We start from the raw sequence: 22,980 nt of genomic DNA, 5'->3' as shown, positions 1-22,980 counted from the left end.
GAGTAATAAACAGTATTCAAACAATAAAACAAACAGTAAAAAACAGTTACAAACAGTATAATTAATTATTAAATTAACAAAAAGAAAAGCGACATTCGTAAAACAAATTGAATCTTTGCCGATCCTTTGCTTTTGTTTTAACTGATGTGTTAACTTTCTCTGAACACATAGTGTTTTTATTGTATGAAGATCATCACGTTGTTTTCAAGTTGCGATGTTTTGTGCGCCTAGGCCTAGGGTACATCCTTCCGCAGTTACACGTACACAAAACTCTGTAGCACCGGGAGAAGAATTTAATTTTTCGCACCATAATTTTCCCAGTGGCATGGCGTATTTTTCCAGAACCACCAGACGTATGAGGCGCGACGAGCGAGTGTTTTATTTCCACGTATCGTGCCACGTTACAGAATGCAACAAACAAACTCTGAGCACATTTTAAACCATTGTCTGACCATTTTAACTATTCATTGTGACGGTTGGACGGGATGGAAGCATAACTTCCACACGATTGCAGTGTCCCGCGCTTATCCATCTCGAACGGTGACCATCTAGACGCACCACTACTTTGTTGTGATCAAAACAACCTTCCGTTTGCACGGAAAATGCGTTGGAAAAAACGAACAATGAAGCTGGCGCGAGTGGAAAACAAAACCCCAGCCCTGAAAGCACTCACGAAGCGCCCTTGCTGTGGCTGCGTTTGTGGATTTCGGTTGCAAAATCTCAACATGCCGTTTCCGTTTCGTACTTCTAAGAGCCCCGGTTTTTTGGAGGGCGCTGGAGCTATAATTTAACAACGTTTTGCGTCCAACGTTCTCCTTTGAACCGTATTTGGCAAAACCCGAAACCCGAAAAAGTGCGCTATGCGAAAGCACGTACCGCGTTGCATCGTCCATTTTCCGTTTTTTTTGTTTCTTTCTGAGACTTTTCTGAGACCGGAAACCGGAAGAGCACTGGTCCGGTTAGGGGAGGTGCTTTGGAAAGCAAACTAAAATGGAAAGAGGTGGCAAAAAAGAAGTGGCAAAAAAGGGCAAGAGAATTAACAGAAAGGACCGGCCAATGACAGCCAATACCGGGGCTGAAGTATCGAGGCTGGTGACAGTTTCTCAGTTTTTATTTAATCTTCCCCCGAGTCCCGGGCAGACGCTAAATTAGAGCTCGCGAGTCCCCGCCGGTGGCCAGATTCGGGTTTCGGTTCCGCTGGCTTCTAGGACGCGGCTGCCCGGCTCGATTCAATTATCATATTCGTGATGATTGCCCAGCATTGCTAACTAAACCTCCCCAGGACTGTTTCGTTTGTGGTGGAACTGTTTCTCTTGTCGTGACGTTCTGTGGTTTGGCCCGTTTTTCTCGCATATTTATTCATCCAAGTCGGGGCCAAGTCGGGGCCAAGTCGGGGCCAAGGCCCCCTCCCCCGAACCCCTAGGACTAGGACTCATTTGCGTTGCGAATGTATTCCGCTCGCGATTTGGCCCGGGCCGCCCGCGATGGCTTATCGTTTCTGGGCACAAAGCACAAAGTTTTAATTATAACCCTGCCGATCGGGCCCTAAGACCCGGACCCCGGACGCAGGACGCACGTCCTCTAAATGCTTGTCCGATGCTCGCCAGGCTCGATCTGTTTGAGTTTGTCCACTAAAGCAAACTATGCACGTCCGGCAGTAGCGTAGGCCGGCCGTGGATGAGTACGGCCTACGGCCAGAGCAAGGCGATACGTGACCTGCAAGGGAATGTCTTATTTTTAATAAGTGACTTCTCCGTCTAACATAGGCCGGACAGAGTCTGTCCTCCGGGTTACGGGCTCGTTTGCCGCCACCTGCCCATTCTACTTCGAGAGCCACGAAGGACGCTGTTAAGATGCGATCAGCGGCGGTGGCGTAAATTTCGCAACGGTGATTGAAGCGGTGAAGCTCCCGGCTTCGAATCCTGCCAAACTAATGTGATCTCGGCTATGAATTTAGTGCTGGCTAGAGTCGGCTTTTGTTCATTACGAAAGGATTTGACATAAATCTTGAAGCCGTGGTGGACAAGAAGGATCGAGCTGCGATGCCGATGAAGGACGGATAACAATGGAGACACCGTAATGAGCTGCACTCATTTGCATACTGTAATCAAGTGTAACGAAGTGACTGATTGCTAGAAAAGTAATGAAAAAAATTCAAACAATGACCAAAGTTAACTGAATCATGTTTCGTTCACTTGGCTCAAATTTGGATCCCAGGTTTTTGTGGTTTTTTTTCTAAGAGGGATGTTGTTCACAGTTCGGAGTTGTGTTTAGTTTGGTTTTAGTTAACCCGTTTTGTTAGTGTTCACTTGATGCCTTCCATTTTACTTGTTTCGCCAAGCAGTGTCTTTGTGCTATATCTTTTACACTTTACGAAGGGGATCTGAAAGGTTTCCGAAATCAACATGATGATGACAGTACTAGTAAAAAAAAGTTCATGATTTTCGTTGTCAATCAATTTCGAAATTAAATTGTAAAAATAGCAATGCTTATAGACATGCAAACAAAAATGTCAAATCAATATTTAGACATGAGAAAGCTGTCCGTGCATTGACTGCCTAATTTGACAACATTGCTAGAAGCAGAAGCAGAGTTCAGTGACCGCCATGGCAAAAATCCACGGTATGAGTTACTTGACTATTGACTTATTCACCAGCTCTAGCCTCAAACGACTTCGTTTTGTTTCCTCATGTGAAAATGGCGTTCAAACGACAAAGATTTTCGTCAAATGAAGAGGCAATACTCTTCGAGAACAATTATGTTGTAAAGAAGAAGAAAAACTACTTCCGAGCATTATTCGGATTGCAGACGTGGAAACTATGCTAATAAGCAAGGAAAAAAATCAGTAAAAAGGTCTTGTATCTTTGTCATTTTGGAAACCTTTCAAACAACTGTCGTATTGTTAAATTAGTTCCACTACGTTTACCTCACTTAGAATTTTTAAAGTTCAAGAATGAAGAAGTTTTTTTTCCTAAAATCGGTTTTTCGATTCAGTGCACCACTAGCTTACGATCGTGAAATACTCTCTATTTCACATCAAGTTGCGAGTCCTTCGTGTAGTTTCCCTAATCAGTCCTCCCCGTTGGCTCTTTCCGACCCTGCTACTGATGTTTGTTGCGCTTTTCAACTTCAACTCCACCGAAAACCAACCATCCATCCCGGCCGGCTGGCAACCGCGCATTAGTGGACACCGGAACTCGGCGTCCGCCAAACCGATTATCGTTCGACGGATCGCTCCCGTTTGCTCCGCTATTTATTAGTTGTTTGTATCGTAATTTTGCTTCCTCCGAAGCCCGTGGGCGGATGGAAGGTGTTAAGGCGGACGTGTACGGAATGCACAGGTGCCCGTGACACCAACCACGTGTGGACCGGTGTGGCGTTGCGATTTTGGTGGAAAATTTAGTTAGTTTTAGCCAACCGTTGCGGGTCGGGAGACAGTTGCCTTTGCTTCGCTCGGAACGCCCGGCAGGCGGATGGCCAACTCGATATTGATGGCCGTCGATGGCCGCTCCGGAACCGGGCGGACGGCCACCGCACTATATCAAGTTGTCCCGCCGGCAAGAAATGGCCATTAAATTGATCCAAAATCGTCCAATGAAGCTGCCCGACGGTCGGCGCTCCCGGCACTCGGGCGGAGTTTTTGGCGACGTTTTATGGCCGCGGTTGTGGTAAATGGTCGAAATTAGTTAAATGTTCCGTTGGATGAAATTAATTACCGAGCGTGTGATGATATTTTGTTCCGTCCCGTTTGAGATGTGCACCGCGGAGTGGTCCGGCCAGCCAGCGTTGCGCTGTGCTTCTGGTTGCCTTTTTCCCACGCTGGCCCAACTAATTTTCTGGACCGACCGGAGCTAACCTGAGCAAAAGTTTCCCGAATTAAAACAGGGATTTGGAGGAGGCCCTGTCTGCCGGTTTTTGGGTGTGTTTGCTCAGGCAGGATGTGGGATGTCTAGGACTTAATTTGGCGGCCTCTTTACACCTAAACTAGGGTTAGTGTTTAATTGAGTAAGTGTGGTACCACAGCTGGACATGCACTCTCGAACTTTGTTTGAGTCCTTTGAAATATGCATATCATAATAGCCTAAAAACCAGAAGATGAAGCTTAACAATTTAATAGTTAATTTAATTACTGACGATTGTAGTTGATACGGACCGCATAATTTATAATTAATTAACTAATGGCGAATTCACTGATACTGATCATTGCAGGTCCAACGGCCGAAGAGGGCAATGCAGTGTCGGCGACGAACGGTGGCACCGAGGGGCAGCTGCAGGTGGTCAGCGGAGGCGTTAAGTCCTCGGCGACGGCGGTCGTGGCCAGTTCGGCGGCCGGCATCGTAACCACGGCACCGACGATGGTCACGGCCGGTGGGGCGCTGATCAGTGGCCTGGAGAAGTCCGGCGTCACCATCTCGGCCGAAGCGTCCCGCGCTCTCCACTCGCACGCCATCCAGCTGCAGCAGTCGCACGTCACCGGGCCGGCCGGTGGCACGGTCACGGTGGCCTCCCATCCGCACGCACCCCAGCAGCATAGCAACATAATCCTGGTGCGCGGCTCACGGTCCGAAAACGGTCAGATCATCCTGCAGAACACGCACGAACTGCTGAGTCTGCTGGGCGACGAAGATAAACCGATCTTCCTGCAACACCAACGGCTAACGGCAGGCGGCGGCCACTCGCATCATGGGACCACGCTGAGCAAAGCGGTCACGGCCAAGACTTTATCGGACGCGACCGGCGGTGCCGGCAGCACGATCCTGTTCCAACCGGCCATCAAATCAGGGTCGACCATCGACGGCGCGAGCACGATACTGTTGCAGGACGCCCTGAAGAAGGCCACCGGTGGTGCGACGCTGGACGTGAGCGGAGCGACCCAGGCCACGGGCAGTGCCACGGGCAGTGCCACGGGGCCGATTTTCCTTCAGCAGCGGTTGAGCAAAAATGGCACCGAAGGACCGATCCTGCTGCGGACGCTCAAGCGGCTCGACAAGTCCCAGTCCATTCTCGTGATTCGCAACGCCACGACGACGGGCGGAACGGTGGGAGCGGCCACGGCCACAGCGGTGACAGCGGCCACCGCAGGACTTTCCGTGTCCACGCCCGGTGGAGCCACGCTCGCCAAAGTGAAGCCCATTTCCACTCCGACGACCACGGTTGTGACGGTGACGGCGGCACCGGTTGGAACCGGCAGTGGCGGAGCGATGGAACCGGCCGGTGTGAAGGCACGCATCGGACCGGCCGAGGCAGATGCTAAGGAGAAAAAGGACACCCCGGCGACAGGAACGAGCGCCACGACAACGACGACGACGACGGTCAAAGTGGTGCACAAATCGAACAGCACGCCGTTAGGGACAGGTACGTGCCAATTGCTTTATAACGGGCTTTTTGACGTTTATGCCACCACAGCAGGTCGTGGCCTGAACGAAAGGGTTGACTCGGTCCGACAGGGAATCATGGGTTCGATTCCACCAGACAATTGACGGAGATGTCACCCCGCTATTTGGAAACTAACAAACTAATATTAGCTCATAGAAGAGTTCCAGTGAAAGTTGTTCGTTGTCCAGTGGTCCAAATTCAGTTGTAAAGGTTTGGTCCATTTAAGATCTGATTTTAAATTTGGTTATTAAAAAAAAAGGTTGAATATTTTTCAATGGTTGATCATTTATTTGAAAGGTTGATTCACTAAATAAATGTATTAAATACAATTTTGGTTGCCTATAATTGGGAAATATGAAAAAATGATTTCCGAAAAGGGTAGGTTTTCAGCTCAAACGGCACGGTATTTGAAAAGCTTATTTTGCGGATTTGTTCGGTGGCGAAATTGAAGCTTAGAATTTAGCCAACATTTGGTTTCAACAAAATGGCGCTATTTGCCACACGGAGACCGTCATAATCGATATGCTGAATCGATCGATATGCATAATCGATTCGGAAATCGAATAATCAGCAGAAATGGTGTTGTGAATTGACCTCCAAGAAGTGGCGATTTGACCCCATTGGACTATTATTTTTGACATGCGGTGAAAAGTGAATGTTACGCGAACAAACCAGCAACCTGTCATGACCTCAAGACCCAAATTAAAGTAGTTATTTCCGAGATAGGATCAGATACAATCGAAAACGTACTGGAAATAGGTCGATCGAGCGGTTTACTGCCAAGCCAATCGTGGTGGACATTTGACAAAAATTGTTTTTCTTAAAAATTGTCTTGAATGAACCTTTCAAATAAATGTTCAACCATTCAAAAATATTCAGTCGTTTTTTATAACAAAATGAAGAAAAAACAGATCTTAGATGCACCACCCTGTAGCATCGTTACATGTGAAACCTAACCGACTGGCAACTGCCATCTTTTTAAAATCAAATTTGCGATTTTGTTTAAAACTTTTTGTAAAAAAGCACTTTAGAGGACTCCATAGAGAGACGCCATATGGTGTCACCGATATCTTATCGTGCAGCAGACCTAAGCATTTCCAATAACCACTTGTGATCAGGCCACTTGTCCCCTAAGTCACACTTGGTCTCTTGCGATAGGAGTGCACAAACTGTTCAGTTCAAGGTTTCGGCTCAGTAACGACCGCATTATAAATTTTAGTGTTAAACTGCACATTGTTTTTACTATCATTACATGTTTTGTTCAATATAAGGCAATAAGAGGATGCTATTTATGATTATACTGCATTATTGTGGCTCACTAATAACCTTCTTGTTGTTTATGGCCAACATAAAATGGTTAAACAATCAGACTCGTTCTATTTCATAGCTTTCTATTTTGAATTATATTTTAAGATGCCAGCATTGTCTTTTCACATTTCTTAACATTATTTGGCTAATACAGCCAAATTGCGAGATAAATACTTATTTGCGCTGGACGGAATTTATTAAGGTTTCTAACCGAGCCTTCGTCAGCACTGATGGTGCGGTCCAACCGGACAGTGTGATTACAAATAGTTGGGCCTATAAAATGTTCGCCTTACAATGAAAAAATGAAAGCCATAAAAAATTATAAATATTTTAAGACTCTGCTTTTTAAACAAGGCAAAAAGTTCATGTCAACGCAATGACTTGCAACTTCTCTGCAAAAAAGGCTCTGGGGATAAAATGTCATTGAGAAGCATTTAATAGTGGATATCGTAGCGCTCTGGATAAACATTCCGATAACAATTGGTAATATAATCCGTTTTGGGGCGATCATCTGGGGCGAAAGGCAAAATTAATGTGAAATATTCATACGGCCATCGAAGCATTGAAAAGCCGCGTTCCGCGTGGCGTTGCTTGGGTCGTTCATATTTCATGTTGCTGAACCGTCTGAGATTGAAAGTACATCAATAATCGGAGTGAACACCGATGACCGGGCAGTAATCATTCGCGCAGGGCACGACTCCGAACGCCTGTTCCGGGCTGGGCCAGACCAGGCTCATAAATTATGTGGCGAAAGTGAAAAACAATACGTAGGCGAAACATAAATCAGCGGGCGCGTGGTTTCGGTGCTGCCGCTGTCGCGTCTTCATTTCTGGCTTCCCCAGTTTGGGTGCCGATTTGTCGCTGCGCCGGCGACCGATGGTGTTGTGCAATTTGTTTCATTTTCCCGTCTCAACATTCGAAGAAACATAAAATTTGGCGCGCCCGCGGAAAGTAAAATGAATTCCGTGCAAAGGCGGAACGAAAAACAGCCCAAATTAATGCAACACACCTTCCGTGGAACCCCACGGAGCAGACGGCCCTCGTCGGCGCCAAACAATTCGGTTTTGATAAATAGAATAATACGCGCGCGGAGAGTAAATGCTGTTTTCGTCCTTTGGTGCCCGAAGGACCTTTGCCATCAATACTCCACTTGAACACGCCGTTCAACGGTGGGAAAGAAGGAAAATCGCAATTGTGATTCCAAACTCAGCCGAAGGACTCGACGCCTTAACCTCACACTTGAGTCATCGATTTTCCTCAACTCTTTCGGGGGGCGGGAAAAAACGCTCAAAAAAGTGAATCGCAAGCGGCCACCGGAGGCTTCATTTTCGATTCCATCGCAAAAGGAAATTGGAATGGTTTCGATCGTTCGTCCTTCGGACCCGGACCCCCGGAGGTTGGGTGTCGTTTGCCAAAAATCAAATTTCCTACACTCCGTGCCCGACGATAATGAGAGAGTAACCAGCCCCCTCCTAGGGCGGCGAGTAGGGAAGGACACGGACCATGAGGCGGGTGTGTTTTTGTCTGCAACAATCCGCGTCTGCCAGGGCACGGCATTTGTCAAACGGCCCCGTCCCGTGTCTGTGGCATCACAGGAACGGATCAATTGAGTGGCAACAACTTCTTGCGCCGTGTCGTGCGAATGTCGCGTTCCGAACGGCATCAGCAGCAGCAGGACGTTTGCTTCGCGTGCCTTTGATCCGCGCCACAAGCCACAAGAACAACAAGATGCTCCCCTTACGCTCTATGCAAATGGCGTGCCGGGCGTGGCGAAGACGGAGAAAATGAAGCGACAAATGACACCCGAAGCTCGATAAATTCGCCCGGTTGTCGGTTGATTGGAAGATTCCGTTCGGGACTGCCGTTCTGAGAACGGGTGGTGCTCGTAGGCTGCGAGCGAAATGGTGCCGAAATAAATATATTACAGTCGCAGGTTGTGTACATTAATCTAATACGAGTCGGAGAAAGGTACCGCGCGAGATCGGCAAGGGCTTCGTAATCTGCATCAAACAAGATTAATGGGTCGATTCGCTTTTCGTTCCTTAAAGTCTTTAAACCTTTTAGGAAGTCCCTAAACGCACCAGCCTCATGTGATAATGATTTTTAATCGTTGAAAAATGCATTTTACTTAACATTTAACTTAAAAATGGGTTTTTCTTAACTTAGAACAAACCAAATAGTGGACACGATTTTGTTGGGTCTGATGATGGATGATGAGTTGATTAAAGTATCTTGTTGTATGATTATTTATTTTTTTTAAACAATATACGAAGGCTGAATAGATTGCTTGTTTATTATTATTAGAATGAACGAAGTGTTGCATTGAAATTACATTGCATTGACTCAAGTTGAAAGTTGACCTGGACATATTTAGAAACATATTGTACAGATTTAATGATCTTTGAATGACAGAAACCTAAGAATTTAATGAAACTAAATCTGAAGCATCAGATCAGGGTTCATGAGGGTCAGACCAATACTTCCAACCAGTAATAGGCAACAAACGCTTAGACTTATCCTGCGAAGAACGACATGAGAAAAGGGGCACCGAGGTAAGCAACCGAGTGCGAAAAAATATCCCGAAAAAATTACGCTCATTGGGATGCACGATATGTGGACCAATAAATGCGATGAATTTTAAGGAAATGAATTCTAAAACCGACCAGCCATCCAACAATTGGAAATGGAGCATAAAATGTCTAAGCCGGCCGCTTAATGGGCCCAGAACGATAGAAGATAAGTACACAACGCTTTTCGCACACTTACCTCGCAATGAGGCGCCCGAAATAGGACTTCAGGAATGATAAGATGATAAGGATGGCAAGTAAAAGGCCCTCTACATATGCATTTTAATTAAAACTATGCATTGAAAAAACCGATGCAGAATCGCTTGATTCTTTCAGATGCATCAACGGCGACTCTTTTCAATTCCTGCAAAGATAAGCAGTTCTCTGCGGTGCTACTGCTGGGTTGAAATTATTTGCTTTGACTAAGACGTGGAATCGACTGTTAATAAGAGCGGAGAGTAAACTTAAGGCCGATTGTCAAGACAAAAGTTAAAGAGTAAAGGCCTTCATATAATGCTTTCATAAAGGGGTTGCGGGGTTGTTCATACATTCTGATATTCTCATGAAACATCAGATGCAGAGAACTTAAAAAAGTGAAATAAAATCCCTAAAATAATAGATGATATTAAAAGATATAAAAAACTACTCAACCATCTTGGATGTTGAGTAAAAGCGATTTCTTCAAACTAATCTTGTAAAATTGAAACACATTCGTCGAAGTCACCGGAAGGTTCGCAGATGAGTGAAAATAATTTACCAAAAACGGTGAAGTATTGCTGCACTTAAGAGAAGTACATGAGATACAACCATCGACCGTAAAACATTCGGCTCGCTGGTCTGTGCACACGACCTGCTGTAACTGCAAATGTGGCCGCTGTTACTGTCTGTAAATAAGCTGTACCATGTCGTGCAAAAAATGCGCAAAGTGCACCCGGGAAGTAACAGATTTGGCAAACTCCTCCACCGAAACAACGGCACTAGGTACTGGGTACGGCTGCTACCGATCCGGGTTGCCAATCGTAAGACAAATATTATTAAATAAAATCATCACTAGAAACATCTTGAGCCGGGATGGCTGAAACCATCGTCCTTGGGCGCTTTTCGTGTGCCACCGCGTCATCAGGAGCTTCATCGAGGAAGACAAATGGTCGGGGCCAGCCAAAGTGCAGCCAAAGTTCAATTGAGACCACTTGGCGAACTCTCTCTCTCTCTCTCTTTTTCTCTGCGGCTGGCCCCGGGGGCGGAAGCATGTTTCGATGGAACGGAAAGTCAAAATATTGTGTCTTCCCGTTTTCCACGACGGGACACATGAGTGTGGGCAACGAGCCTCGGAAACCGGGATAGGGGGGTTAAAAAAGGGAAGATGCATCGATAGCAATACAACATGGGGGCTGGCTGGGTGAGTTGGAGCGTTCCTGAAGGTCCTTAGCGGCGACCGAAGGTGGGTTTTGCGAACCAGCGTCAGCAGTTTTCCATTTTCCAGACATTTCTGATGCCGTTGCAGGAAAGAAAAAGCAGCATCTTTTTATGCTCACTTCCTTTGCTCGAGGCTTCGTAATGGCCACAGCCAACCGCTCGGAGCCAGTGGTTCCACGATAAGTGTGGCAATAAAATTTGAGAAAAATCTTTCGACATATTCCTTCTAATATATTGTTTTTCATCTATAATTTTTAAAACGTTTGATAATTTTAAAAACAAATTTTAACAAACTTCAAACTCAGTTACATTTAGATAGGTTGCTACCTTATTTTTTGTAATATTGAGCACACTTTAAGAAACATTTTTTCGGTTCCCCCAATTGTGCACTTTCGCCGCTAGGACGATGGGCCGCTATGGACCGTGTCCACCGCCGGCTGCCAGACTCGTTCGCAGCCGCCTCACGTATGACGAGGAAAATCCTACTTTATCAATTTTTGAGCATAAACCATTGGGGTGGCGAAATTGAATTACTAATAGCGACGGCGAGCGCCCAGTCAGCGCTGCTATCGACACTCCGTTGACCTTCGGCCTCTCGGCCGTCCTTTTGTCAACCTTGCCCTCCACCTCTCTCTCTCTACGATGTGTCCTGCCATCCCATCGGCCAGCCCCGTCACAATAATCTTCATCATCGTTGGTGTCATTATCGACACCATCATCGATGGAACCGATTGCACGTCCGTCCGCTTCCGGTTGGCTGCTTGCCCGGTTGCGAGTCAATTGGTTGCGTGTCCGTGTGCTCGCAGTTACCGCTCTCTTTTTTTCTGCTGGTGTTCTTCCGCATCTTTCGGTACTTTTGCCCACACGTCCTCCCATTGTTTTTCAGCTTTTCGGCTGGCCGAAGGGTGGCGATCGTTCGGAGTTTGCCTGTCGACACCTTGCCCTTGCCCTCGGTGTTCCGGTGTGGCCAATTTGGCGTGCTAATGAATTAACTTGTCTAAATAAGAAATAATTAGTAGTACATGTGATGGGGCGCACGGACGGTGCTTTTGCCTGGGCTTGCCGAGTTTGAAATCGGTCTCGGAAATGGGGCCCCGGCCAAAGCGAAGTCGCCAACGGATTCCGTCAAGCCGGAGGGGGGCGGGCAAGAATTCAATTTGCGGTCGGTGCCCGTTCAGGTTTGCCAATCAATAATTAATTGAATTCCGTGCACTTCCGTTCCGGAACACGGCGGGGGCCTCGGGTTCCGGATCGCAAGACGATGAGTGTTGTCCGCAGGTCCATTTTTGGGTCGTCGGTCGGCGTTTGATATTTTCTTATTTTTGCTCCGTCGCTCCGTTCTACGAAACCCCATCGCGCCATGTGCTATGCACGCGCCATCCTTCGGGGAGTCCACATCGCAGATAGTCGGGACCAAATTAGAGGGATCGAACGGAACGGCCGAAGGATAAAATTGATCTAATTCCGAATTACGTATTCATGAGTGTTTTTATTGCGCCGTGACGGGACGGTTTTGTTGTTGGGGAAAATGACGTACGGAAACGGAGAAGGTAGAGTTTGGCTGTTCGATCGCCATTTCAAATTGGTTTGTATCGATAACTTACAGTGAACTTTGCTCGATGACGGCAAGCTTTCTTTTCAACATCAACATCTTGATGAAATTATCTTAAGTAAGTTTACTTTTTGTACTATACTGTTATAGTGAAAAATAGTGTACGTCAACGAAAGTCTCACTAACCAGGTTTAAAACTTAAGATCTCTCTAGCGTACCTCATTATCATCTCATTATTATCGGCTCTGTATCGAGAAATTAGTCAACGGCTTTTTCGTTGATTCGGCGATGATTCGATTGATCTACGATTCACGATATTTAGCCTAGTTTACACTAAAATGAAGCTTTAGTGCATAATATGTCTAATCAACAGGTCTTTAGAAAAGACGACCAAACTACACGTGACGATGTTTCTGACCGTTTGATTGTTTTTACTTTACTTGACTTGACTTAGATTGACTTTTATGTAGATCTTCAATTTTTTCTTATTTGTACTTATCCTTTACTATTCCATGGCAGATTGTACGAATGTTTTAGAACCGTATTAGTATTTGTTGTTTGTTCTATTTCTTTTTTGAAAAGTTAGCCTGATATTTGTTACACTTGGAAATTTTTGTAGAACTATTGAAGAACTGAAGCATTTGAAGCTCTAGCGGGGTATATGAATTCCTGAAGAACTACTTCCAACTTGCTGGAAAAGCGTCCACCTCGGTTCACGGTTATCCGCAGAGAAGGATCGAGCTTGTTCACGGTTGCCCTGCAGTTAATTTGTGATCATCTACACTAACTGCCCACTTCAGCCCCTTCCGTCGACAGCGCAGGGGACTCGGGAACCGCATTCTGCTCCACGACCAACCGTGCTTATGCGATGAGCCTTGAGCTTTCGTCACTTATCTGTCAGGACCTGTCATCACTCATCGCTCGCACCGGCCTCACACGCACGCGGTGCCACGACCCCGGAACCCAACAAGAAGAAGATAGCCCGTAACAATGCGAGCAATTTAAACACTCTCTCATCCATGCCGTGCGCTTCGTCCGCAGCCGGCAGCATATTTCCTCGGATGTGGCTCCGGTTGACGGTTAATGTTGCAATCCGGTCGGGTTGGCCGCCGAGCACCGATCGCAATCGGGCTTCGCCTCATCGCACTCGGCGTCTTCATTATCGGGGATTTTGTCGTGTCCTTCCAGCTCACTAACCCGCGATTTTGCTTGACAGGATGCTGAACAGGGCACAAGGCGGAAGAAACGGGAAAAACGAGGTACGAGACAGTTTGGGAAGAAAATGTGATACTGTGAGCCGGCGGGCTGATGAGTGGCTTGGAAGAAAAATGAGCCATTGTGAGCGGACTAAAGCACTCCAGGGAAGGGCTACGAAGGACACACCGTTCGCACACAAACGCGTGGCAGAACCCGCAAAAGTGATGGAACGATGATAAACGGTCGCTCCTGTCTTAAATGGAGGAAGCAGAGTTGGCAGACAAGTTAAGATAAAGAGCGACCAAATGAAACTACAAAACCATTCACCGGGCGAGCAAGAAAACGCTGAAGAGCTTATGCTATTACACTGCTCATTAAAGACTAATTAGCTTTACACTTTTGTCTCCGGAGAGTGGATTAATTTGTGCGAAGCATCACTTGACGCTGGGGACGACGTTCCGGAGTCAGGTTTGCCGGGAGTGCTGTCGACGGCGGTTGGCAACTTTATGCTCTTGATGATGACTTAATTTTTTGCGCCGAGCCTCGTTCTATGGCCAGGATCGTTCGTCAATTAACTGTCGGGGCAGGTGAAAATTTGGCGATGGCCTCTGTAACCATTATCCGGCAGCATAAAACATGCTTCGCCAAGTGACACAAGCATATGCCGGGTCGGTTTTACGACACCGCCGTGGTAAGATGTTTGCGATGCTGGGCGCCGCCGTGGGCATCGTGTTACTTCGTGCAAATTATGCGACGTTCATGATGTGTGATGATGGAACATTCGCGCTTCATATTTAACAATTTATCTTCGGCTTCGCGCGGGGCGAATCGAAAGGAAGCTTGAATGGAGCTTAGGTGAACAATGAATGAATTTTTCACTGAAAAAAATCGATTTAATGAACATGAAACATAATGTTGCTAAATTAAACACTCCTCCTCGAACTAACTGACCGTTGCTACGATGCTGTGTTAATACTGAGATATTGTATATTTTCAACGATTAGTTATTGACTCTGAACCTCAGAATGTTGACTTTCCAACCAACCTACAATCGGTAAAATTATTTAATAGTGAACTGTTAACGAGGTCCTAAGCTTAATTGATTATAACCGCGTTCACATAACCTTAACTTAATGGTTGGGAAATTAATATAAATGACTACTAACGACTAACGGCACGACTAATGTGAAGGAAGCAAAATAAGATTAATGAGAAAGTTAACATAAAAAAAATATCAAAATACATGAATTTAATTTTACAAATCATGCGCCAACATAACTATGCTCATTCGGTTAAGCTAAGCGCTTTGTCATTGATTTCAATACTAAAAATAATATATCGACGTGTATTGTATTGTGAATGTCGGTTATTTTTGTTATTGTAGCTCCTCGTGAGTGTCATCGTTGATATAACACATCGTGCTTATGTGAACAAACAAAGCAAAATACCAGCACTTTCAAAGGAGTTAAAACTCTGTTAAATATAATTAAAACCCCATTTGGCCTCTCGTTGGACGAATTTTGCCTTTGTTCCTTTTCTTCTCCCGAAACCCGACCGAACTCAAAGCCTGGGCCCCAGCGACGGAGCGGAGCGACGTCAGCCTCATCAACCAATCTCATTTGCCTCGCGGTTTTATGGGCTTCGAATGATCTTGAAGCATTTCTTTCTTTCCCTAATGAAACCTTTCCCGAAAAGTGGCAAGTGGTACTGTAGCACCGCGTCCTTCTTAACCGGGCCGGGTCGCGACTCTGTCAGACGATTCACGATAAAACTCCCATCAATCGCCGTGCGACGCGGAACTGAAATTGCCACTCAACGTGTCGCCGTGGCCGCCGCTTCCGGGCTTCCGATCCGGTGCCGAAATCTTTGAATGATTTTCGCTTCCCGAAAACGCCCCTCCGTGGCCATGCTACCTGCCTAGCATTCTGCCACACTGACCGGGAAGGCCGTAAAACGTACCCTGACGACGGTGACTTTTGGGCGCGACAAATTAAAATTCAAGTCGAATCTCGAGGACACTAATTACTTGAGCCACCGCGCCTCGGCCACCCCCGGGCCTCGGGAAGTTAATGGTGGAAGCATTATTAGTTTTTGCATTTGCATCCCCCCGAACGTGCCCGTCATTTCCCTGGCCAAGACACGTCCCGCCAACCGGGGGTCCGGTGGGGGATTTTGGTGCGCCTTCGGGTGATCCTTCGGTAAATCGTTGTTAATTAAATTATCAACTTGTGAAAGGTCCTGAATGCGCGGGGGGTGGTGGTCGTCCATTTTTCGTCCGCCCATTGTCGTTCCACGTAATTCGTTCACCTGTGTCCTTTCTGGGACGGTGAGCGCTGACCGGAGGAGATGCAACTCTATTGGTCTTTCCTTCGGTTGCCCGCTTTTCACGTGAAGTCCTGAGTGGAACAGGCCAGGTCGAGGCCAGGAGAGAGAAGAAAGAGAGGGGCATGATGACGGTGCTTAACGAAATTGAATGGAATAAGCGAAAGATGATCCGCGGAACCGAGGCGTAAACCTCGACCCCTAGGAGGTTGCCGGCTAGGCCGCCTAGGGTGGCTTTTGGGCAATGATGTCCTTTTGCCGGTGGGTGGACGGCGCTGGTCATCCATTGCCCCCGGGAAGAAGCTGGCTCCGGCGCACTCGAGTATCCTTTTCTCTCGGGCTCTCGTGAGTCCATCCTTACAGACGGGCGAATCCGTGGGGATAAAGATGGTCGGTGGGCCAAGCCGGTGGGCTAAGAAGCGTTTAACGAAGGCGGCAGGCAGGATGACAGGTGGTGGTGGTGGGCCGAAACCGTCAACGGAACCGGCGGACGGAGCGCAGCCTGTTGTTGGATGCTGCGCCGGCTACTTGCGAGACCAGGCCTGGTGCCTGGTGTGGGCTTTTGGGCTTTATTTTGATTTATGGCTACAGATACGGCTCGCTGCCGCCGACCTCGAGGGTCGGAGGCGGAGTCGAGAGTTCCGCAATGAGTGATGAGTTTTCCATTCAGTAAAAATGACGGCACTTCGCGACCCGGGGCCGGTGGGCCATTTCTTGCCATCAACAACCTAATTTTCTTTCTTCCTTGCTCGGTTTGTTACATTTGCAAAACGGTTCGGGGTTTGGTACGGGGGGCTATCTTCCGGAAGACCGGAAGTTGCCCAAATCGAGGGGGCTGGCATTGTGAGGATTGTTTGGCAAATGGGATGACCAGCGGTGAATTGAATTCCCAAGTGTGTGCCTCGTTTTTTTCTCTTCTTCTGGACTGGCAAAGGGCCAGATTTGAGCTTGGAAGTAACTCGTTCGCAACTCCATCACTCGCCGCGCGTTAAATTGAACGAAAATGTCTATTTTGCACTTCAAATTTAAGCCATCAGAAGCACACTTTTGACTGTTTAATCCTATAAAAATGTCTCCAGTATCTCGATGCGAATGCCATTCCTGGTGGGCTAGTGGTTTGGCTCCCGACAATGTTTCGAACTAATCCAGCCGGTTCGAAATTTCTATTCCGAACATGTCCGCGTTCCGGGCAACCCCGGGGACAGTCTGCCTGAACAACAATTTCTTAAAACCACCGAACAAAAAAAAAACAACTTAAAAACTAACAATGCACACCCCGGTAACGGCTCCAGCACAGAGGTTCGTGGTTTTTTCCACGTAGAATGGGAGAGCAAAGTTTTAATTTGAGGAATAACATAAATATTTGCGTCAAACATTTTCTCCGTCCGGAAGCGAGCACACGGACGGAAAGTTGAAGTCAACTGCACACCGTGGGAGACACAAAGGTACTACCGAGGGGCCAGTTTTTCGTAGTTCCGCTTCAGGTCGGCACTAGCAAAAGTCGCAAAACTTTTGGCCTTTTCCCGGCTTAGTGCTCCAACGGGGACGTTCTGTGCGTCCTGGGTCCTGATCCTTGAAGTATCTGGACTTTGTGTGTTTCAGTTGTACGGAGACTGCAAAAAATGACTCAAATCGAATCGCCGGGTAGCTAATAGCAGACCGACTTCGGTTGGTCAATTTCCAGCACTGCCACAAGTGCAATGTGAAGTGAGTGAATCCGTTCGATTCCACAATACTACATCAATCGGAATCGATACTTCAAAAGGGTGGGTTTCGTTGTTATTCGTCTTGTTTTTTTTCAGTGGTTTCAAAGTTTTACGACGTGAAACTCTAGCTTTTGGCGGGAATTCAAAGGAAACTTGTCAAAAGTCCGATAGAGGTACTAGTTACCATTCATGGTCTACAAAGACGGAGCGTCCGTGTTGAGCAGATGTTGCTGATTGAAGCGACTTTAAATACAATGGCTAGCGAAACAAAGCTAATCATCTGCGCCACTTCCATTCGTCGAAAAAATATTCAGTCAATATTCAACAATATATTAAAAAATACTTTAAAGTAGTAAGTAAAAAAATCAAAATCTTCAATCAGCAGCTGAGTAAACAAATTGGAGAAAAGAATGGCATTTTACCATCGAGATGTTTTGAAAGCTCCCTCATTCTGGACAAAGGGGCTCTAGACTGATGAATTGATTATAAGAATCAACTACAGTTAAGAGTAGTTGAACTTGAAGAGCTATATGAAGTCTTAGAAAGCAGTTTACAAATATATTATGGCCTGCATTTTTAAACGAAACTGGCGAGATAATTACTTGTTCTGGATTGTGTTGACCCGTAACTTTAATTGGACATTGACATAACTGGTAAAGATTTCACCGTGAAACTTGATAATTCAGCAATCCACAAGGCACAAGTAATCTTCCAGTACCTCTGACGATATTGAGGGTTTGGGCTTTCCACCACAATGTCCTTTGGTGAACCTTCGAGGAATCCGACGTTATTTGACAGAATTAATTCATTCAATTAAAGCAATCTGATCAACAATAACACCTGAGATCTGTCTTGCGTCCGAGAAATTTAGCGAATTGTTCTTCTGACAGAAACCTTGCTTCACTTTCCACTGTGGTTTGAGCCATAGAATCTCCTATCGTACAAATGTTCGATTCGCTGGGCAATAAAACCAACTTTTGAGGAAACCCGTTCGAAACTCTATCGTCATCAAACAGCAAAAAAACACATTTAAATTTTGCCACCCTCGTTTCGTTTCGAAAAAGAAACTGTTTCTTCTTGACCCTGAAACGAGTCAAGCTACAAGAAGCCATTCGATGCTAGATCCAAAACCCTCCGGTGGGCAGCATATGATAAAGACATAAAGCGCTCCCTCCGCCGGGAATCGGGGGCCCAAAGTTAACATAACAACCCGCAACCCAAACGATAACACGGACCAATATAAAGTTTTACATTTTATGGTTCCATGTGAGGTAATAATGATAAACGTTAGCGCCCCACGTTTGGACGACTTTCGCATTGATGGTGCGTTAAAAAAGGAAACGAGTGGGTCGACTTTGGTAAATTTGTTTGTCAAATCTGTTTCCGATTTTTCCCCCACCGTGCCACGGACTCGGTGGAACCACTTCCGCTAGCGACCGCACACCGGATCCGGAACCGGATCAATATGTAAGGCACGAGGATGACGGGTCCGGCACACTTGTGACCCTTTTCTTCGGGCATTATCATATCATAAACTTGCCACAGATTCACCCGCACCCGACGCTGACCGCTGACCCTTGTTTCCCCCGATAGGGTTTTCCATGGAAATTCTTTTGTTTTTCCGGCCACTTCCTTTGGCAAGCGTTTAGCTTTCATTTGCATTTTATTTCGTTAATTTCGCCAAACATTTTACGGAGGGGGGCCATGCTTTATGCTTTCTGCTGCCACCGGTGCCGGGGACAAAAGTATCCGCCGGAAAATCGCTCGTTTTTCACCGAAACAATGCGGTGCGCCGGGGTTTGGGTTGGTTGGAAAGTAATCAGTCCACCGTCGTCAACGTCGTCGTCTTTCATTCACTCAGATTTTCGGTCGCTTTTTTGCAGTTAACAGCGTTTGATTGCGAACCGAAACGAAATAAAGCAAACCAACAAACGGAACCGGGAAAACCTCCAATCCACATCGTCACAAAGGCCGCGGAAATCCCCGACCCCGACCGCCCCCCGGGAAGGATGTGGCCACGGAAGTAGGAAGAATCCCGGAAGGAAGAAATTTATTTTATCAGCTTCTCGAAGGGGTTTACGACTGTTGGGCGGCAGACTTTCGAGTTGGGGCGCAAAACTTTCCACCGCCACCACCGACGGGAGGGCCATAAGGCGAAGGACATATGCTGCTGACGGGGTTTCGCCGCCGTATGTTTGCGGTGCCGTGACAGATTCCCCTTGCCAGGCAAGCTGGCGTCGTAACGAGAAGGACATGAAAATATGATTTGTGATAAGCAGCATCGCGAGGAAGCTACAATACACTCATGAATATCGTGTATGCGTGCCGCTGCGTGTGTTCCGAAGAAGAAGCGCCCTCGGAAGGACCAAGTTATTGGAAGTGAAGTCAACCGGCCACAAGAAGAACAGAAATAGGAAGTTGGCGAATTGGTTGCTATAAAACTTTCGTGCTTCACCGACGGATGGCGATGTTTCGGTGTTCCGCGAGTGGTAAGGATGCGGGAAAGGATACTGTCGATGGCTTCCGCTGTGATGTAACTTATTTTGTGATTAGATGTGAAGCGTACCAGAAACTTCTTGATCGCCAGTCCCGACTGCGTTGCGAGAATTGGAAAGAAAGTTTTGTAATCGTGTAATTCGAGCACTTGCTCCGTGCTCAAATGTTTGAAAAATTCATGAAATTGATTCTATTTTTCACTCAATGCGTTGTTTTGTTATTAATCGAGTTTGTTCTTCTCTTTCCATTTACAGGTGAGTGTGTTCGACCGTAGACTCAGATATTTACCGCCATATCGAACCCTTCCAAACAAGGTACGTGGTAAATGATACCAAATGAATCTCGTGTCTCAAATCGAATAGTTTGAGTGTGACGCAAACAACTGTTAAATTTGTGGCACGTTAACCGTTAATGGTTCCAGGGCCGGGTTAACGCACCGAATTAATAATCAACCCGGACATGGGGGCGCCCCTACCTATTCGGCGGCAGCTCATATTTTCCAACGTTTAGTTTTTTACACTAACAAACACTGCTGAGTTTACCGCGGGTTAGGTGCGGGAGCGGCGCCATTTTGTTTCATCGGCACCGCTCTCTAGCCGTTAACCAGAAGGAATCCATAACTCATCCATTACGCACCTTGGAAAAGATGGAACGCGAGCGGAAAACAAAAAAAAACGCCAACAGCGTGCGCAACTCTCTTTTACCACTAATTGTCGGCCGTTAATTATAGCCGAAACCATTACCGGAAAATAAATTAGCCTACGGAGGCCACTTCCGTCGCCACGCTGACCGCAACTTGGGTGATTTGGCCCCCGGGCGGGCGAGTAAATATTTCACCGGCTCGCGCGGCAAGGGCTGAACCGCGCTGGCCGCCGTGTCGATCTTTCGCGCATCTAATTTTTATGTTGATGGCGGTTAATATTTCATTGGGCCCAACATATTCCCCGGCCGGCCGGGCCGCCACGGTTTTCATTTGCAACATTTTTCACGCCCATAAAAGGGTTACGGTTGCCGGCGAGCGGTTGATCCTTGGCTGGGCAGACGGGTGGGCCGCACCACTACACCGGGCCGCACGGATTTAGTGGGCTCTGTGGTGAGCCTGAAATGCACGCGTAGTTTCGCGTTCTTTTTTGTTTCACCCCTAACATCAACTCCCCAACGGCACGTTTTTATGCATAAAACAAACAAAGCATTAGTTTGCATAAACGGTCCAAAAAGTGAAGCGAATAAAACCATCAAACGCACTGAATATTCTAGTGGGGCCTCCCGGAAAAGTGGGGCCAAAATGTCGCCACGAGTTTGAAAGATTTACTAGACCCCCGGGGGCGTTGGGAGGCGTAGCCACCGCGCACGTCCACCTCCGTCCACCGCGTGAGGTGGCGTTTAATTGGGGATCGTAAAAAAATTATGTTGTCCCACCTTCGTTTTGCTTGACTCTGTGTTTGCTGGGTTTTGTGACCGACCGTTAATGTTTTCGCGCGCTCGCTGGGTGCTGGCCTTCGGCGTGAAGGCCACAGCGTGGTCACGTCGAAACTGTGTCTACACCTGAACGAGAAGCAGTGGGATTTCTTTTATTAGCTCACGGTAAGGATGTTTTTGTTTTAAAGTAGATCCTGGGAAAAACTGGATTTTCATTAAAAAATAAATCATAATTTCTGGAGACATTTTACTACTTAGGTTTGAGTGGTCTGAATGTAGTAAATTTCGTAAGTGTAAAAAAGAATGTGTACAAGAGTTACTGTCACTTATGCAACTGTCACATTAACGAAAATTCAACCGTATTATGGACTCAACTATTACATCAAGAATAGGTCTGGCTATCTCGCTTTTCGCTTCGCTTTGTTTGGTGAGCAGATACCCAACAGATTAACATACATCTTCCGCGTATTTAAAAACATATAAAAATACGTAAAAAAGGTTCATGAAATTAAATAATATGGCTGTGGTTAAGAAATGGGAACGATGGCTTGTAGTGCAAAAGGCGTTAGTTTCAAATTTGGTCGTGCATCAATTTGGATTCGTGCCGGGAACAATACACGCCCAGGGAACAGCATCACCCACAAATAGAAACGGAACACCACCTATTGGCAAGGAAAAGATCTATATTCAGCAATTTGGTACTGAAAACAAAACTACAACTCAAACCCGACAACAACAATAGTACATTGCATCGTCGATATCTTACAGCCGAGCTTGCCCGGGATAAGCTATCGGAGGAAATGCCACATGTTTCTTAAGCTAATCTTGCTAAGTTCGATTGAGTTAACTATTAGGAAATTTAATACAAAACGGCCCGGTCCGTTCTTTTAAAATTTTAAAAGAAATCGAATTCGTACTCTTAATTTGATGATAGCTTATGACAAAATCTATTGCATGACAATAGCAGAGAGAACACCATTTGTATTCATCCAAATCAAAGAAAATGTGAACGAATCTAAATGTGTCGATAAACGCTGCTTATAAATATGATATTGTGTTACTATTTTCTTGATTTATTTTTGAACCACTTCTTTAGAATACTACTTCAAAGAACAGTTAATATCTTTCATCGTTTATAGTAATCGATTAACATACAGCGAATAACACCTCGTCTGTTCACACTTATGGGTTACTTTGCACTAGAAACGAACCCACCTTCAGCCAAGCAGTTGATGATAATGATGTTCTTAATGCTGATCATATCAAACATAAATACATCCAACGGAAAATATTGTCGATGACTGCTATTACCCTCTACTAAATGATTTTGTAACTTACCGTTGAGTTGTATTGAAGTTAAAGTCACGTGGAACTTGAAGTTTCCAACAGTGCCATCAGGCTGTAAAGCTGTTCGTCACGGCAATAAAGTAACCGTAGTGGGTTTATCTTCCAGCTGGACTGTAAACTGGACCGGAGACTCATTACACGGCGGCAAAGTGACTCGGTCGCACTGGGCGTACCGCACGTACGCACTCATAAATGACCGATAGCCACTATCGTGGGCCGGTTATCTGCGGGGCCTTATCTCCTGGCCCAACATGAGTCAACCGGTGCTGCTTGA

The 22,980-nt window shown here is 46.3% G+C and overlaps 1 protein-coding gene across 1 annotated transcript in view; it reads left to right on the top strand.

The window, feature by feature from the left end:
* Nucleotides 1-22,980, top strand: part of LOC131205638 (uncharacterized) — a 124,002-nt gene that overhangs the window by 19,204 nt on the left and 81,818 nt on the right. The window contains exon 2 of the mRNA XM_058197824.1: nucleotides 4,210-5,355. Coding sequence (XP_058053807.1) covers nucleotides 4,210-5,355 — 1,146 coding nt within the window. The remainder of the gene's footprint in view (nucleotides 1-4,209; nucleotides 5,356-22,980) is intronic.

This window comes from Anopheles bellator, chromosome 1 (genome assembly GCF_943735745.2).
Source record: "Anopheles bellator chromosome 1, idAnoBellAS_SP24_06.2, whole genome shotgun sequence".
NCBI classification, from domain to species: Eukaryota; Metazoa; Arthropoda; class Insecta; order Diptera; family Culicidae; genus Anopheles; species Anopheles bellator.
This window is presented reverse-complemented; position numbering and strand designations above follow the sequence as displayed.